This window comes from Petaurus breviceps, unplaced genomic scaffold, assembly GCF_028583685.1.
Source record: "Petaurus breviceps papuanus isolate PSGF00001 unplaced genomic scaffold, PetGlider_PUasm1.0 139, whole genome shotgun sequence".
Taxonomy (NCBI): domain Eukaryota; kingdom Metazoa; phylum Chordata; class Mammalia; order Diprotodontia; family Petauridae; genus Petaurus; species Petaurus breviceps.
This window is the reverse complement of record NW_027185697.1, coordinates 10202209-10221610: the sequence shown is the minus strand read 5'-3', so window position 1 is coordinate 10221610 and position 19402 is coordinate 10202209. Positions and strand designations below refer to the sequence as shown.

General features: G+C 45.0%; 2 protein-coding genes across 2 annotated transcripts in view; both read right to left on the bottom strand.

Annotated features, from left to right (window-relative positions):
* ATP6V1B1 (ATPase H+ transporting V1 subunit B1) overlaps positions 1-7141 on the bottom strand; it is a 45896-nt gene extending 38755 nt beyond the window's left edge. The window contains exon 1 of the mRNA XM_069066349.1: positions 6896-7141. Coding sequence (XP_068922450.1) covers positions 6896-7013 — 118 coding nt within the window. The 5' untranslated portion in view covers positions 7014-7141. The remainder of the gene's footprint in view (positions 1-6895) is intronic.
* Positions 7142-9386: 2245 nt separating this feature from the next.
* Positions 9387-19402, bottom strand: part of VAX2 (ventral anterior homeobox 2) — a 25887-nt gene continuing 15871 nt past the window's right edge. The window contains exons 2-3 of the mRNA XM_069066362.1: positions 18250-18437; positions 9387-10222 (exon numbers count right to left, since the gene is read on the bottom strand). Coding sequence (XP_068922463.1) covers positions 9725-10222; positions 18250-18437 — 686 coding nt within the window. The 3' untranslated portion in view covers positions 9387-9724. The remainder of the gene's footprint in view (positions 10223-18249; positions 18438-19402) is intronic.

The following is a 19402-nucleotide window of genomic DNA, read 5'->3' as shown; positions in this document are numbered from 1 at the left end:
CATCCATCCATCCATCCATCCATCCATCCATCCATCCATCCATCCATCCATCTATCCATCCATCCATCCATCCATCCATCCATCTTTCTATCTTTCTATATTTATATGTGTTGCCTTCCTTCTTGGAATGTATGCTCCTGGAAGGAAGTTTATCTTAGTGTCCTTAACACCTATCGTAGTGTCTAGTACACAGTAGGTGTTTAATAAATGCTTGGGGATTGATCTGTGGGTGGTTCTCTCATCTAGGACTAAGCAAAAGTCCCACTTTTAACTGAAAGCACATTAAATATTTAAAATCTTATCATTGCCTCCCCTCTCATCCCACCACTGCCTGTTTTTAGGCAAAACATCTCGGGTTCCTTCAGCAGATCCCCTGTGACATAGTCTCTGGACCTCCTGAGTTCCTGATTGCTGTCCCTTGAATGTGCTCTTGCACTGGTTGTCCGGAGTTTGGAGTACATCCCATCTCTGGCCTCTTTAAGAGCTGATATGCACAGGATATCTTAGCCTATACTCTCTGAGACTAAAGAAACCTCAGGGTTTTAGCCTGGCTTTCCATGGGTGACCCGGTGCCCCCACTGCTTCCTCCCAACTCCAGCCCCTGCCCTTTGTGAAAGGTGTTTCTCCTAATGAGCCTCTCTGCCTAATTGGCTTCTCCTCCCACCTCCCTCCTGTGAAGGCCCTGCCCTGGCCTTCACACTAGGCGGAGCCAGGGGTCAGAGGTGAAGAGCAAGGGGCCAGAGAGAGGAAAGGAAAGGGATTAGGACAAGACGGCAGGGGTAAGGAAAGGCAAGATGGGAGCAGGGAATTTGGAGGCTGTTCTTAAGGAAGGAGCTGACCCCTGTGTTCCTCAGAGGCTGGGGACTGCACCATCAGGAGCCCTCTATCTTCCTATTCCATACGACCCCACTGTACTCTCACTCTTGTATCCTAAATGCCTTTAAAAAACACACCACACACCCTGCAGGAAAGGGATTAGCCTTCATGGGCTGAGTGTAAGATGGGCAAGATATGACCAGATCTCTATGTAAAGACCTAGGGATACTAGTGGATGGCAAACTCAATCTGAGTCTAGTGTAATAAATGAGGAAGGCTGGTGTGATCTCACGCCACACTGAGAGAAAAATGATGATTAGGATGAAGGAAATATCCCTCATTCCACTTGTTTCATGCTGGCCAGACTGTGGCTGGAGCACGGTGTTCAATTCTGGGCACATTTTGTCACATTACATGAACATCACTTGAAGAAACTGGGGATGTTTAGCCTGGAGGAGAGGAGACTTAGGGGAACACGAGAGCTGTGTTCCAGTATCTGAAGGATGCTCACGTAGGAGAAGGATCAGACTGTTCTGCTTGGTCCTGGGGGGAAAAGGAGGAGCAAAGGGTGAAAATCCCATAGGAGGCAAGCTTCTTGAGGGCAGGGCCTTTTTTTCCCTTCTAGTTCTGTTTTTGTAAACCTAGGACCAGGCACAGTTAATCAATGCTGAATAAGTGAATGACCAGATATAGTTCCAGAGGAGATCTGGTGCTGATGTGAGAAAAAAGCTGATAGTTGGAGCTGCCTCAGGGTAGATGGGTCATCCAGGAGGAAGTAGATTCTATCTCCTTCAAGGTGTTGCCATGCATCCCATCATGGGATGACCACTGGTCAGGTTGTAGAGGGGGAGTGTTGAATAGGACTGGGTGGGACTGAATGCTCCATCAGGTGCCTTCTAGCTCTGAGAGGATGTGGTACGCTGTTAGAGCATGAATGTTCACTCTCTTTCTCCTTTCTGTCTGTCTGTCTCTGTCTCCATTGCTCTCTCTGTCTCTGTCTCTTCCCTATTGGTTTTGTGGTATGCAATGATGTTGTTAAGAGAGGGGCAGTATGGTCTAGTTGGTAGAGTCCTAGACTTGGAGTCAAAAAACACTTTAGTTTGACCCCACCTCTGAACTTTCCTAGTTGTATCGCCATGGGAAATTCGTGAAATTTCTCTGTGCCTCAGTTTCCTCTTAGAAAATGGGGATAATAATTCTCATAATGCCTATAACCTTATTTTGTGGTTGAGGACTAAATAGATTTAGAGCTTGAAATTAAGACCCAGAGAGGGGTAGGGACTTAAGTAAAGTTGTATGGGTGGTATTAGAAATGAGATTCAAATGCAGGATCTCTGATTCCAAATCAAGGGCTTATTCCATTATATGGTGCTTAGAGAATTAGAGTTAAATGGGGAACAAGGGTCAGGTTGCCAAAATCAAGACAGGTAGGGTAGTCCCCTACCCCCTAACAATCACAACACAAAATATCATAAGACCTGAGATCTAAAGCTGGAAAAGCCTTTGAAGGTCATGTTGTCCTACCCTCCATGAGGACACTGAAGGCTAGGGAACTTAAGTATCCTACCCAAAGTCACACAGATCATCACAGGCAGAGCTAGGATTGGAATCCAAGTGTCTGGCATCAGATTTGAACTGTTCCATGCAGCAGAGATTTTCCATGATAAAAGTTACGGTTGGGGTCTTGCAGCTAGCTGTGTCTTGGGCAGTACCCCTCAATACTCCAGTACACAGTGGCTCTCTTTTGGGGTGTTAGTTACCACCCTTACTTTATGGATTATTCCAAGATCTCATTACCACAAAGGAGGCAGGAGCACAGCTGTAGCATTAGTGGACAAAGATGGCTATTACTGAATGAGACTGACAATGATAGGAGGGACAGCTAGGTGGTGCTGCATTGGAAAGAGGGCCCAGCCTGGAGTCAGGAAGACCTGAGTTCAAATCAGACCTCAAACATTTAGTAGTTGTGTGACCCTGGACAAGTCACTTAACTTCATTTCTTCATTTGTAAAATGATCTGGAGAAGGAAATGGCAAACTACTCCAGTATCTTTACCAATAAAACCCCAAATGGGGTCATGAAGAATTGGACATGACTGAAAATGACTGAACAAAGTATGGTATAGTGAAAAGATTGCTTCTGGAGTCAGGAGGCCTGGGTTCAAATCACAGCTCAGGCACACACTAGCCCAGTGAACATGGGCATGCTATTTTCCTCTCTAAGACTCAGTTTTTGTTCTGTCAAGTCAACAAACATTTATTGAACACCCACTTTGTGCCAGACAGTGGGCTAAGCACTAGGGATAAAAAAGGCACCCCTAATGCCCCCAAAAAACCCAAAACAAAAAGGAATTCACAGTCTAATGGGAAAGATAGGGGAGAAGGGAAAGTCAGTGTCATATGGTGCATGAAGGACCAGTCTTGGAGACAACAAGACCTGAGGTCAAGTCCTTTCTCTGACACCTACTAGAGAGAGGTGACATTGAGCAAATCATTTAATGTTGGGGGGAGCTAAGTGACAGAAAACTTGCTGAGCTGCTTTGCATGGGTAATGAGCTGCCCACACCAATGAAACCACAGGTCCAGACCAAAAAAAGTAGGGATGAGAATTTTGCTTCCCATCTCATTGAGATACTACGAAGAAAGCATTCTTGAAACCCTAACGGTTACATAAATACAAGTTGTTAGTAATCTGTGTGGTGTACTTTAACACCACTTTCCAATGGGGCATAGTCATGCTCACCCCATTATTAGTCACACCAGGCATCTCCAGACCCTAGGAATGTTATCACTGTATCAGATACAGGATGAGGAAGTAGAATGTTCCTTGGCTTCTCCTGGAGAAGAAAAACACATGACCTTGACCCAGTCTCAGGACAGCCCCTTCCCTGACTGTTGACAGTAAACTGTGTGGAGGGCGGCTGTGATCAGAAAGAAGCTGGTTGGGTTGAGCCTAAGCAAGGCTGTGGGTGAAACTTGGGGCCAAGTGGTTGAGGAGGTGGATGTGAAAAGGATGTCACCTTTCCTTGTTCACTCTATCTGGGGGTGGGGATCCATGGAGCAGCAGGTCCTGGACACTGGACCCAATAATGGCCAGACCTTCTGGTCACTTAGCTCCACCAACATCTTCCTTTCCCTATCCCAGCACTAGAGTCTATGGTTCCGGCTCAGTTTTTATTTCTCTGTATATGTTCTTTCTCAACTCTGTCAGATCTCCAGGCTTCCTGGAGGTCAGAATCTTATCAGGACCCTCAACTTCTTAGAGGATGGGGCTCCTTCCTTCTGGATCATCCTCAGGACAGGGAATACATCTCCCCCATTGGATTAGGGGATCTTCATCTGCTCCATTAACTCTCTTCTCTCCATTCATTGCCCCTCTCTGGTCTCATGACTCTCCTCAGCAGCCATCCCTGCTTCTTATTGCCTAGGAAATACAGTATAAACTCCCAATCCTAGCATGTCAGGCTATTCAACTCTGACTGCAACCCACCTTTTGTTACATGATTTCCCCTCACCTATTCTGTTTCTGGTCAAATTACACTTTTCTTGGTCTCCATTTCTTGCCCTACCCTCTCCCGGTCTCTCTGCACTTTTGCTCACATCCTTCCTTGGAACAGATTTTTCCCCCTTCATCTATATCTAGGATTCCAGGATCCCAGATCAGAGCTGGTGAGGACCTTAGGGACCATCCAGTGTAACCCTCTCATTTCAAGATGAGGAAAATGACTTCTAGAGAGGCGAGGGAATTTGCCCAGAACCCCAGAGCTTTGTGTGTGACTCCAAGGCAAAAACCCTCTTTTCTTTCAAGGTCAACTCTAGCATCATAATCTCAAATTAAGTCTTCCTTGGTGTCTTCCCCATCTCACCACAATCTTAACTCAAATTAAGAGGTGTGTAAAAAGTATGGGAATTGGAGTCTGGGCTCCTAAGCCCCCCCTTCTGCTGACAGTGGGTCCTTGGGGGAAATCATATAACTTCTCTCTGGACTTTAAATTGGGGATCTGTAAAATGAGGTGGTCAGACCAGATGGCCTCTAAAAGTCTATTCCTCCTGGAATGCATATCTGAAACCAAAATGGAGTCCTTCCTTCCTTCCTTCCTTCCTTCCTTCCTTCCTTCCTTCCTTCCTTCTTCCCTCTCTCCCTCCCTTCTCTATCTTTGTTTCTCTTTCTTTCATTTTTGATGTCATTTTTCTAACCCTAACACCCCTCTGTGGGAACACATCTAACATAGCTGTCTGGAACTACCCTTTCCACCCCAATTCCCTTTCCTAACACTTTGGAATTGGAGCCTTCCCTCAGATTCCCTTCCCTTTTCACAATATAGATCTTATTTGTTCATGGCTGATTGGTTGTTGTCTCCTGCATTGGTATGGGAATTTTTGAGGGCAGGGTCCAATTTTCATCTGTAAAGTGGGGATAATAATAACAACTGCCTCCTGGGGTTGTTGTGAGGTTCAGATGGGATGATTTTAAAGTGCTTAGCACAGTGCTTATCAAATCCTAAGCTCTAGAGCAATGTTAGCTGTTTTTTTCAATGCTAGCTGCTGTCTTGGTATCCTCTGCACTCATCAAAGGGCCAGGTAGACTTAACAAATGTTTGGTGACTGTAGTGCTCCCTGGGAGGTGAAGGGTCAGACTGGATTACTTTTAAGGTCCCCTTGACCTCTACATCTTTCCTTTCTCAAATGTCTCATGGTATATGGTCTCTCTCCTTTGCCTCTCCCACATTCTGGCTTTCATCATAGCTGATTACCTCCAGATTTTATCCCCACCCCCCAGCCCTCCTTCCCAGGCTCTAAGGTCCTGGAGGGCTGGGACAATGTCTTGTCTCATCTGCGTATGCCTAGTTCTTAGCCCAGTCACTTGAATGTAGTGAACATTCAGCAAAAGTTTGCTGAATTTAATTGAATCTAAGTCTCCAACCTTGTTAGCAAAGGCTTTCTCCTTCCTGGGTTGTTCAGGAGGTTCGAAGGCTAAGCCACTCCCTTGTCTCTCAGCTCCTTCCACCCCAGGAGCAGCCAGGTCTCACTTCTGTCTCTATCTGGCCAGCTCTCAGTCTGAGCTGGCTTTGGGGAGTTCTGAGCCCTCAAAGGCTGGGGAGGGGCTTGATCTGTCAGTTTACTCTCCAGCCAGGAAGTAGGTGCTGGGAGCCTGCCAAAGGACAGGTGTGACCTTGGGAAAGGTGAGGGGAAGTAAAGTATGTGTGTGTGTGTGTGTGGGGGGGGTGTGGGGTGTGGGGTGTGTGTGTAAGATCAAGAGAGGGAGATGGTTCTGGGCCAGGGGAACTCTCTGCTATCCAGACCTTAGGATCACAGTTGCCCTGAAATCTCTGGAGCAGGGAACACCCATAAATAGACACACAGTGCTGCTGGCATACCTTCCCCCTCCCAGTACCCCCACAATGGGCACAGCTGGTATCCATACTGGCACACTCCACACACTCTGATACCCAGACACATAGGGCTGACCCCTGCCTGGCATGTTTGTGGGCAGCCCAGAACCTGTCTTTAGTTTCAGTAGGAGCTGCCAATGGCCGTGGCTATGGCTGTGGCTGTGGTTGTGGTTGAGAGTGGGGGCAGCCAAGAGAACACAGAACAGTCCTCCTTGTTCGAGGGTCCTTGCTAGTTTGGTGGGGGGAAGGATAGAGGGAGACCCAGAGTCAGAGTTGATGGCAGCCAGATGGAAGAGGAAGAAGGAGAAAATGGATAACTTGGAGATACTCCCCTTCCCCAGTCCCACCTCCTACTGCCCTGCAAGTACTCCATAACCTCTTCCTTTGACAGCAAAGCACCTAACTCTGCCAGTCTCCCCCCCCATCCCCATCCCCCATCAGGTCTGTATTCTTATTCCATGCTATAAAGACAGGCACAGGTACAGGGTAGACACACAGGAGGGTCCCAGGAGCTATGAGGGACATTTCTCTCTCCAACCCTCCACCCCCATCTGGTCCTCAGAGGACTGGCATCCTGGCTATTCAGTGGTCTCCCCCTCCCCTGAAAGGGGCCAGGCGGGATACTGCATAGAAGAACCTAGCCACCCCTCCCCAGGCAGTCCTCTCAAGCCATGGGGGATAACTCACTGATTCGGGGATGGGTGATGTAGTTCCTTGTGACTGCCTGGATGTGTTCCTGAGCTGCAGCTGCTGCTCCAAAGTTGCCCAGGATGTCACTTGGCCTAGACTCTACCTCGGTTGCCATTTTCCAGCCTGTCTACTCTGAGCAGTGGAGAAGAATGAAGCCAGGGCAGTGAGCTCTTTAACTAAGTCCAGGCTGGAGCTGGAGAGGGCTGCCTCCTGCCAGCCTAGCTCAGCCCCTTCCTCCTCCTTTTTTTGCACACTTGTTGACAGTAAATAGGAAATCCTAGGCTTTCAGAAGGCAGCTGTTCTCTGTGCCCCAGAGGAATCTCTTACCTCCTCCCTTCTGCCTAGCTCCTACTCTAGCCCTAAAGGCTACCCCTTTGGATAGGATCCCAAGATCATAGGTGTACCCCTGGCAGGCACCTTAAAGGCGGTCTTGTCAAATCCCCTTATTTAACACATGAGGAAACTAAAGGGAAGTGAGGCAATTTTCCTAAAATCACACAAGATCTCGACAAAGCCAGGATCTAAACCCAGGATAAAGATAGCTAGAGAAAGAGAAAAGGAAAATGTAGAGAGGGGGATTGTTCGGAGGCTGTTCCCAGGAGCTCCTCTAGGGAGAGAAGGATGAGCCCTGAGAAGATGGGGTGTGAGCCATTGGTTGAGAAGACTCAGGGCTGAGGTAATCTCCTTATTTAGTTGTGTTAGGGTGCCATTTATCTCTCTGCTAGATTTTTAGATCCTCTAGGGGCTGAAATCTCCTCTGCTGGATTGGGGCCCTCCCAAGTTGTGTGTTGGGGGGGGGGAATGTATCCCCTTCTCTTTCCTCCTAACTTTTCCTGTGCCCTACAAAGAATTGTGGTTGTGGGGGCAGTGACACTAGCAGTTTACAATGACGATGATTTTACAAGTGATAATGAAGATTGTGATAACTGTGATCAGGATGGTGACAGTGATTTTAACATCGATCATTGTTGGGTGTGGTGATATTTGGATGGTGAGGATATTGATAATTATAGTGTTCCCAGTAATGATGATAAGAACAGTAATAAGAAATAAGTAATAAGAAAGTAGTAATGATGGAAGTGACAATAGTAACAATGAAGGCAATGGTACTGATGATGATGATGGTGGTGGTATATTTATAGTGATGGTGATGATGGTGGTGGTATATTTATAGTGATGGTGATGATGGTGGTGGTATATTTATAGTGATGGTGATGATGGTGGTGGTATATTTATAGTGATGGTGATGATGGTGGTGGTATATTTATAGTGATGGTGATGATGATGATGATGATGGTGGTGGTGGTGGTGGTATATTTATAGTGATGATGGTGATGGTGATGGTGATGATGGTGGTGGCGGTATATTTACAGTGATAATGTTGGTGGTCTATTTATGATAATGATAGGAGTGATGATGGTAATGATGATAATATATTTATAGAGATAATGGTGCTGTTGGTGGTGCTGATGGTAATGACCGTGATGGAGATCATACTCCTTTATGTTAGTGTGGATACTGACTGTGTTATTGATGATGGAAATGGGGATGAAAATATCTGGTGATGAAGACAGAATGTCAGGAGGATGATGTCATGATAGAGTCCATGGCAGTGGTGGTGGTGAGTGAGGACACAATATTTTGACCCCAAGTATTTTTGTGACTCCTCTCTTAGCAGAGTATATCTACATTCTGTTTAATTGAAGGTATGCTCTGAAAGGCAGAGAATGATGCAGTGATTATCTTTCCCTCTCCCTGAGGCTGAGACTTATATCCCAGGATTCTAGATCTGTGATCTACCACGGACTAGCTTCAGCCATTTTTTTGGATTGCCATCTATACTGTTGACAAGCCTGATCTCCTGCTTAAAGTGGGAGCATAAAAATAAGCACTCTTTTATTGCCCACTTCTGGAGGATCCTGATTTGAGCCAGTTAATATAGGTGGGTTCAGGAAAGACATCCCCACTATGGGTCTGTTTCCCCAAATATAAGATGTATTGGCAAAATCAGCTCCAACCAAAACTTTCAAGTTAGCAAATTTTATCTTCACTGCTTCTATCCTTTCTGAGCTCATTTCTACCATTTTATCACCCTTACCACCCACATTCACTTAGGGACTGGATGAATTCCTCCCTACCCTACTTTCCTAGGTAGTTATTGTTATCACAAAGAAAGAGTAATAATGAACCCAAGGGGATTATGTGCTAATGGCGGAATTTCAGGCACAGTGGCACGAGGATAGGGGAGATTTTTTGGGTAGGAGGAACCCACCCTCATATCACCTTGTGTAAACAACCACATCCTCTGTAGAGGAGGCCAGCTTTGGCATCTACATGTTAAGGGGGAGGCTTGAACAGAAAGAAGCCACCCTCCAGCAAGTGGGAAGGCCATCATTCTGGCCCTACTCCCAACCATTAACCCTCTCACTTCTCCCGGATCTCCTGGCTCTTACTTCAGCTCCTGTTAAAAGGGCCTGGAGAGGATGAGGAGAAGGAGGAAGGAAGGTCTGAGAATTGGAAGTCTGGTGAGAAGGGCAGGGCAATTATTTTTTTTTATCTCTTTAAGTCTTGTGCCTTTCCTTTTATTTGCATGAGAGACACACACTTGCACCCTCATTGGAGTGAACACACACACACACACACACACAGACACACATACACACAAACTGCCCAGACATTTGGTTGATGAGTTTTTTTCAGCTGGGAGAGAGAGACTAAGGAGAGTGGGAAAGTCTTTCTCTTCTTACTCCCTGGCTGGGATAATGGGGTGGAGGGACAAATGGAGGTGTGATGGGGGAGGGAGTGTCAGTGTGGGGTAGGAGGTGGTTAAGTTGTGCTAGCTTTCTTGCTCCCAGGGCCACTGTTTTTCCTTTCCAGTCGACTGTATGGTTCAAAGGCTGAAGTGCCCAATTCATACCCACTGGGCAAGTCCAGGAGTGTGGTTGTGGTGAAACATAGAGGAGGTGGTGGGGGTGGGAGCCGAGGAGAAGTTGAAGCTGAGGCTATTTGGGGCCCAATTAGGCCAAAGGGGGCTCCTGCCTTGGGGGGGCTCTCAGTTGGGCTGTTCCCAGTGAGATTTGAAGAGGAGTTCCGGGGGACCCCCAGGGTGGTGGCCCCATTGCTGGTGGTCAGGCCTGGTGGTGTAGAGGTCAGGGCCAGGAGACTAGAGGCCCCAGGGACTGAAAGAAGACGTCCCTGCTCCAACAGTCGCAAGATGTTGGACGTAGCAAAGGCCTCAGAGGTGGAAGTCGACGAGTGCTTCTCTGAGTCCCGGCTCTGGTCCTTCTTCTGCTTTGTCCGGCGGTTCTGGAACCAGACCTTGACCTTGGTGAGGTGGGAGGCAGAGTAGAGGGGAAGAGAGAAGTTGGGAGTTGGGAACAGCAAGAAATAGGGAGGAGACAAAGGAGAGGGAGAGAGAATGGGAGAAATGAAACCAGAAGAGAAGCAATGATTTTGACCAAGCCAGTGAGAAGAGAGGGAAATATGGGATGGTAAAAGGTGGTGGTGGGAGCAAGAATGAGGGATTAGGAAAGGAAGGGAGGGAGAAGAGAGACAGATTCTATTAAACAGGCAACCAATGACCTTTTTAGGGTAGAGCATCCAGAGGTCACCCTAACTCTTGTCCCCCTACTTCTTTCTGCCAGTCCATACGTCTTGTCTATCTTTATCCTTAAAAAAATTCATCAATGGAAAGAGGTAGGTAGATACCAGAGCTACTGAGCTGCTTCAAATCTCTTATGTCTCTTATGAACAGAGATTCAAAGAATCACAAAATCTAGAGCTGGGAAAGACCTTAGGGGCCATGTAGTACAGTCCCGCCATTTAATGGATGAGAAAAAAGAGGCCTGCAGAAGGAAAGGGACCCATCTGACACCATACAGATGGTGGTCTCCCAGAGGTCTCATCCTAACCTTAATGTCAGCATAGTGCCCTAGAAATCATGTTGGTTTTGGAGTCAGCTCAAATTTTGGCTCAGTCTCTTGCTACCTTGTGCGGGGCTCAGTTTCCTCTTCTGGAAAAGGAGGGTGCTGGAATCAATTGTCTCTAAGGCTCCTTCCAGCTCTGTCTGTGATCCTGTGGCCAACCCCATCCCATTTCTCTCCTGATTTCCTTCTGAAAAGCAGAGAATTGTGTGGTTCTGGCCTCCTGACGGACCTCTAGAACAGGACACCATGGTTCCTGGAGGCTCCCTCTGCTGACCATTCTCTAGAAAGGCATTTGGCATTGAGGATTGTAGGTGTAGGTAGAGAGTTTAGGGGTCTTGTTCCAGGAGGAGGTATGTATAAAGGAATCCAGATCCAAGTTACATTTTGAAAATGGATTTCTCCCAATCATTATCATTCAAACTCCCTAAAGGTAAAAGCCTGGTCTGTCCTCATCTTCCTTTCTCTCTTACAGCATAGCTAGGGCTATGGTACATGGGAGATGCTAAGGCCCACAGAATCTGAGAGCTAGAAGGAAATGAAGCAGTCACGTTATAGGATCCTTTTATCATAGGGCCAGATTTAGAGCCAGAAGATACCTTGGAGACCATCTAGTTCAACCCCCTTATTTTACAGAAGGGGTCTCAGGGAGTCTCAGAGAAGTGAAGTATCTTGTCCAGGGGTCATACAGGTATTAAGGGAAAAAAACCTGGATTTGAATCCACGTCCTTTGGATTTCAGCTCTCTGCCTTTCTAGTCACCTAGTTTTGACTCATTCATGAATAAGGATCCCCTTTACATCATAACCAACACAAGGTTATCCAGCCTTCACCCCAAAACCTCCAATGAAGGGGAACACCCTACTGCCTAAGGCACACCACTCCATCCATGTTTGGATAGCAATAATTGGTAAGATGTTTTTGCTAATATTCAACCTTAGTTTAGCATGCACTTGGCACATATTTTCATTGTTTTTCAGTTGTCCCAGTTGAGATGGACTCTTTGTGACCCTATTTGGGACTTTCGTGGCAGAGATCCTGGAGTGGTTTGCCATTTCCTTCTCTAGCTCATTTTAGGAAACTGAGGCAAACAGGGTATCTGAGGTAAGATTTGAACTCAGGAAAATGAGTTTCCCTGACTCTAGGTGGGGTGCTCTATGCACAATGGTGCCACCTAGCTGCTTCAAGACTTTTCACCTTATTAAGGTCAATGGACAGGTCTACTGCTTGCAAGGTACATACAAAGACAAAACTTTGGGAACAAGGTTGTACTTTGAGAATATGACATGTCCATAAAAAATAATAATAGCAAGAATACTTTAAGGTTTGCAAAGCAAGTTCGTTACAAACTTCATGTCATTGGAGCCTCACAACAATTTTGAGAGGTGGGTGCTGTTATCAGTCCCATTTTATAGATGAAGAAACCAAGGGAGACAGAGGTTGAATGACTCATCCAGGGTCTACACAGCTAGTTAAGTGTCTGGGGTCTGGTTTGACCTCAGGTCTTTGGGACTTTAGGTGTCTCTCTCAAACCATTGTGTCACCTAGATCCATCTAGACAAAATATACACAAAATAATACACAGCAATTTCAAAAGGGAAATTGTATTTATAACTAGGGACAGGGGAAGGGTTTCTGGAAAGGCCTTCTATAGGTGAAAGTACCTGAACTGTGTCTTGAAGGAAGCTAGGAGATGAAGAGGGAGTGCTTTCCTGATAAAGGGGATCACCTGAGCAAAGGCTGCATGTGGAAGGAATAAGGTCTGGTGTAGGGAGGGCATACAAGTCAATTTGACTATCACAGAGAGAGTGTTTGAAGAGAAAGAATGTGAAAGTCACAAAGGAGAGGCTAAGAATTGTGCATTTCAGCCTAAAATCAATAGGAAGCCTTTGAAGACTTTTGGGTAGAGAAATTCAAATGAGAACAACTTCTGCAAACCTATCAGACTGGAGAATGTGACCAAAAAGGACCATGCTCATTGTTGGAGGGTCAGTGGGAAGACAGGCACTCTGTTGGAGCTTGAAATGGTGGCCCTCTTGTGAGCAGCCCCACGTTTATTTAGCCCTAGCTTTCCTAGAAGTAATGAAGACCTGAGAAATACTGAGCGTGAAGCTGGAAATGGTTTAGCCACTCTGAAAAGCAATTTATAACTAAAACCAACTAATCTAAATTGTGCATACTTTGACCCAGTGATACCAGTCCTAGGCAATTCCCCACAAAGATCAAAGAACTGCTAAAAAAAATAAAGACCCCACATATTTATAGCAGTTCTTTTTATTGTAGCAAGGAATGAAAACAAAGAGGGACATATCAAGTGGGACATAGCTGAACAAATTACGGAATCTAAATGTAATGAAATATTTGTGTTGTTGTTTGGTTGTTTCAATTGTATCTGACTCTTTGTGACCCCATTTGGGGTTTTCTTGGCAAAGATACTACAGTGGTTTGCCATTTCCTTCTCCGGCTCACTTTACAGATGCGGAAACTGAGGCAAACGGGATTAAATGACTTGCTCAGAGACACACAGCAAGGCTGGATTTGAACTCAAGTCTTCCTGATGTCAGGCTAGGCACTCTATCCACTATGCTACCTAGCTCCACTAATAGAATATTATTGCACTATTTTTAAAAAATGACAAAGAAGATGTTTCAGAGAAACCTGGGAAGAGTAGTGTGAACTGATTTGAGTGAAGACAGCAGAACCAGGAGAACAACTAATATATCTTAACACTGTAAAGACAAATGAGTTTGACCAACCGTGAGTCCAGAGAACCTCCCTCTTCACAGAGGAATCTAGATTGTAGGTACTAAAAGGCATACATTTGGAGACTTGGCTAATGTGTGAATTTTTTCTCAACTATTTATTTGTTACCAGGCAAGGCTTTTATATTTGGGGAGGAGATAAAAGATTTTGGGGGTGGGGGAGATGAGTAGTGGTATTGATGTAGAAGGACTGGGAGAAAAAATAAAAGAACTTCAATAAAATATTAAAAATACATAGATGTGGGCAGAAGAGAGTTTAGAATGGAACACAAACACAGAGAGCAGGGTTGATATTTTAGTGTTAAATTTAATATATACTTAAAAAAAACCAAGTGAATGTAACAGAGATTCAAGGATTCACATGTAGTCCCCTTTTTTATGTTCTTTCCATAACAGAAATGTTCACATTTGCTTATATTTGTTAAGTTCAGAATTCTTAAAAATATTTTTTTAAAGAAAGAACCCTTGGGTCAGAAGCCAGGATCAGAGTCCTCACAATATATTAATTTCTCTTCATCTCAGCTTCTTCATGTGTGAAATGAGAATGATGTTAATCATTGCTAGCACGTATGGAGTTCTCTTTGCTTTGCAAAGCAGTTTACAAATATTATTTTTTTATTCTCAAAAAGCCCTGAGAGGTTGGTGCTATTATCATCACCTCCATTTTACAGTGGAGGAAACTGACATTTAGGAAGATTATGACTTGCTCAAGGTCACTAGCATCTAAGACTGAATTTGAACTCAGGTCTTCCTGACTTCAGGGCCAGTTTGCTCTGTAGCTGCCATCTAGGGCTGTTGTGAGGGAAGCATTTTGTATTCCTCAAAGTGAGTTGTTATTCATAAATCTTAAGATGAGGTACAAATGTGAGTCCTGATGGTGATGATGGTGATGTAAGCATGGGTCATAAATAACAACATGTGGGGAGTACAATGATTTGAACTGCTGCTGGGAAATTGAACAAAGTTCTCTTCTATGGAAATTAATTTGTATGGCTACCAGAGCTGTTATGGAGGATGGAAAGCATGTCCTTCACCTCAACTTTACTCAATTCCTTATCAGTTTTGCTAAGTGGAGTCCCAGGATTTCGACCCGGGGATATAAAAGCAATGAAAAAGGAATTTTGGAGCCTAACTGGGATAAGAGTTTAAAATGAGGGAGCCTGAGCAGTAACAGGTGAAAGGAATCATGTATTTAGAACTGTTACTTCAGAGTTATCAGAGTAACTCCCCCATTTAATTTATGAGACAATTGAGTCTCCCAAAGATTAAGGGACATGCCTAAGGCCATGAACGTGGCTTCAAACTGACAATTTTCTCATTTCAACCTCATTGTTTTTTTCCATTGTACTCACTATCTTCCAAGTTCAAAGAATAGTTTAAGCCCCCCCCCCAAAAAAAAACCCCACAAAAAACAACAAGGGTTTTTCCAAGTAGCTAGCTGGCTGCATTCTGCTGGTTGGGGTCTACACCCCAAAGAACTGAACTGTTTCCCTACATTAAGGAACTCGTAGTTCCCTCCCCCCATAGGGAAGAAGTGCCATAATAGCCAAATAGGCAGAGAGCAGTCAAAGACCAGTGGGTTTGAGCAGAGAACAGCAGTGGAGATGCTGAGAACTGGAGGTGCCCAAGTGAGAGCAGGAGAAAGATCCTGATCCGGTGAGGTCACATCTCTTCCTACAGCCTTGTCAAACATGAGTTGCTGTAGCTACCAAATTTCCCCAAATGCCATAGCCTGCCAGTGTAGGGATCACCTTCCACAAAGCTGCTCATAACCTGGACTGACTGAGCATAGGACTGGCAGGCTTAGCTAGCCAAGGTCTTTCGTAGTCATGACCAATTTCCATCCAGCCCATCCTAAGCTCTCCCATTCAATTCAATCAAAATATTTGTTCAGACTTCATAGAGCTTCACAGACTGTGGTTGCAGGCTTTCAGTTAAACACCTCATTATATCTGTTTCATATGCCCTTTGTTTTCTTTTTCACTCAGGGTAGGAGGGGCAGGACTGAAATAAATTACTTAAGACCCCCCCTATGCAGCCTTCATCCTAGACTTCCCTTCAGCAGTCTTCTCTCCTAAGGATAATATATGGGAAGGGACAGAATCTATCTTCCATCTTTCATTCACACTGGATGAGGGAGAATGGGAGATGTGCTAGGCTAGAAGCAACATGTGTGTCCTGGTAAGCCACTTTGGATGTCATCAGCAGAGGGAGATGATGGGGGGGGGGACACAAAAGAATGAGCAAAGGGAGAGCAACTTCACATTTGCCCTGGCCTCTCTCATCCTTCCTTCTGCCTGCCCTACATGAGCAAAAACCAGACGAAGTAAGAGAGATGGTGATGAATTCAATTCAATATATTAATATTATTACATTATCAATCAATCAGTATCAAGTGCTACTTTGTACCAGGCACTGTGCTAAGCATACATTAGTAATAATTAGTAATAATAATGCAATGATTGTGAGGATAAATTAATGTCAATGAAGATTTATTGAGGATCTCCTATGTGCCCCACCTGATGCTGTGTGGGGCCGGGGAGATAGGACAAGACAGTCCCTGGCCTTCTCAAGACACATACATAGACACATACATATGGAGGAAGCAGAGGACACAACAAGGTAGTAGAGAATAATGGTAATGATGATGATGTTGATGACAGTTAAAATTTGAACAGTACTTTAAGGTTGGAAAAATGCTTTGTACACACACATGCACACATACATACATGCACACACATGCATATGTACATACATGCACACACACATATATTTTCATTTGATCTTCACAGCAATGCTATTACTATCCTTATTTTACAACTGAGGAAAGTGAGACCAAGGGAGGTTAAGTGACTTGGCCAGGGTCTCACATCTTGCAAATTTCTGAGGCAGGATTTGAACTCAAGTCTTCCTGACTCCAAGTCCAGGAATTTGTGAAGTTTTCTACAGGATTTTGGAGAAAGGCTGCATCCATGTGGGCTGGTATGATCAGAGAAAATTTCCTAGAGAAGGGGAGGATTTGATTTCCCTTGACTGACTAGAGAGCAGGAGGATAGGACTGAGAAGAGGTTATTGGACTTAATGATTCAACCATTGTGAGGAGCAGTTTTGGGGCTGAGTGGAACCAGGAATCAGAAAGTGTGAATCTGCTACTGATTCTCTATCTGACACAGGACAAATAATTTCCTGTCTCATTTTCTTCCCTCTAAAAAGCATGATCTCTGAGGATGCTTTGCAGTTTGGAGAATCAATGATGTCTGTCAACTTCTAGAAGTCAGTTTTTTGTAACATCATAGAGGCAGAATTGAGAAAAGGGAAATTCTGACAATTCGAGTGCTAAGGTTGCTTACCTGCACTAACTATCCCGAAGGTCATGGGTTTGAGGACCCTGGCCCTCTAGTAACTCTGCCCTCCCACCTCTGGCATCCTTTAACACCCATAGGTTGGGACTGGCTTCTTAGCTGCTAAGGCTGAATCAACCAGCTGGAGAATAGTGAAGACTCATGAGCCCAGGTGCATCTGCCTGGATTATTTTAGGTTCTATGGGAGCAATCAGGGAAAACAAATCATCACTTCTGAAGCCTGATCAGTGACAGCCATTCTGAAGGAGGAAAATATCTTTCTAATCAGACTGATTCACCTCCTTCCTATCTCTTCCTCTCTCCTCCCTATTTGTACCTCCTCTTTGCCTTTCCCCTTCCCCTTTCTGATTTCCCTTCCAGCCCTCTTCCTTTCTTCTCACTTTCTATTCCTTTTCTTCTTCTTCCTTTCCTTTTCCTTCTTCTCCTACCGAATCTATAGTATTGACTTCTTGTCATTTGTCCCCTAGAAAAGGCAATGTGATAAAATGGAAAGTGCCTTGAATTAAAAGCCAGACAGGGGTTTGAATCCACTCCCCTTCTAGAGAACTCTCAGTGCCTTCCAAATCTGGAAACACTCTATTTTTGGCACCCTGAATCAAAGCTCCAAACAACCAACCCTAGTTGCAGCTCTGAGATCTAGAGTCCTCTTCCCAACTGGGGGGGTGGTGGTGGTCTTTGAGAATAAAGACTGAAACTTCATCACTCAGGGAAACCAGACCAGGAACCTGATATTTAGCTCTGGGGACCATTTTTTTTGGGATTAACATGGATAAGCTGTAAAACATGCCAAAGAGAAAATGAAGGGAGGGGTGGCTAGGTGGCACAGCGAATAGAGCACCAGTCCTGAAGTCAGGAGGACCAGAGTTCAAAAAGAAAAAAAAAGAAAATGAAGGGATTGGTAATTATGCCATAAAGCACTAGGTGAAGGAATTAGGGAAATGATGTGGAAAGGGGATTTGACTTATTCTGCTTGAGTCCAGAAGTTAGGACAAAGAACAATGGGTAGAAGCTATGGAAAGGGAAATTTAGGTTCACTGTGAAGGAAAACTTCCTCACAATCCAAGGGGTCCAAAAGTCTAATGGGATTGCCTCCAAGGTAGTGGATTCCATGTTATTGGATGGTTTCAAAAAAGCAAAGATGACTGCTTGTTGGGATGTTGTCCACAGGCTTCTTGTTCATTTAGATCTCTGGGACTTTCTCATCAGACCCGGGGCTTCCAGAAGAATCGGGCAGAATATGTATTCAGAATATCGGGCGATGGGACCAAGAGAGGATGGAGAAGAGCATTCCTTGGGGACTCTTACCTGGGTTTCTGAGAGGTTCAGTTGGCGGGCCAGCTCAGTCCGTTCCCTCCCCACCACATACTGGCACCTCTGGAATTCCATCTCCAATCGGTACAGCTGCTCGGCGGTGAAGGATGTCCTAGTTCTCTTTGGCCGATCCAGATCGAGACCCTTGGGGAGGACAATTTCCCGGATGGTTCCTTTGGCATCTGCAGGAAGCATGAAGGAGGGCAGGTTAATTAGTGGACAGGTATGTTTGGAGAGCATATGATTCGTGGATAGGAACCCAAGGTAGGAGGTCTAGGACCAGGGTGGCAGAAAGCTTGACATGGAAGTCAAAATGACAAAGAGGAGACAGAATTCTCAGAAGGGCATCCAGGGGGAATTCCCAACATGCCTTTCAGTTGGGCCAAACATCTGGAAAAAGAGCTCTCAAGGAGGGTGCTAGTGGAGACTTAATGGTCACTTTGTGAGAGATTCCTCTTGCTACTTGTGTGACCTTGGAGAAGTCATTTGGATTCTGTATCAGCTTTCTAAACTCTAAAATGTTGGATTAAATTACCTCAAAGGTGCCTTCTGTCTTTACAAATAAGGTCTTATTAGCCCAGGATGCTGAAGAATGGTTGAGTAGGAGGCTTGATTTAATATGGAGTTAAAAGCAGGAATCTTGGTTCCTGGCTTGAATATCACAAGCTATCCCCAGTTGAGGGGTGGGGGCAGCCAGTTTGAAGCTGCTGCAAAGTAGGGGTTAAGTGCTGTCATTTCTATGCCTGGGGGAGGGTCTTCTAAATTTTATACCTTTTAGAGTTGACACCTTGGGACAAAGTTCTTTTCACTCCACCCTGGTTATTACCATTATGTTGAATAAGCTTTAAATTCCTGCCTGACTCTAAATTTCTACATGATGACTGGCTCTATCTCCATAATATTCCTAGGGGGTAAGGTTAGTGATATAGCTGAGAAGTTGCCTGCCCCATTCTAACCAAAAGGGACAGATTTGTGTATGGATTACCAGGCAAATATCCCCTAGCACTAGCTAATGGAATCTCTTTCCCTCCAATTCCCATACTTTGTGGGGTTGGACCAGAAGACAGAAAGTAACCAGGGATAACCTTGGTTTTGCTAAATAGTAGTAGTAGTAGTAGTAGTAGTAGTAGTAGTAGTAGTAGTAGTA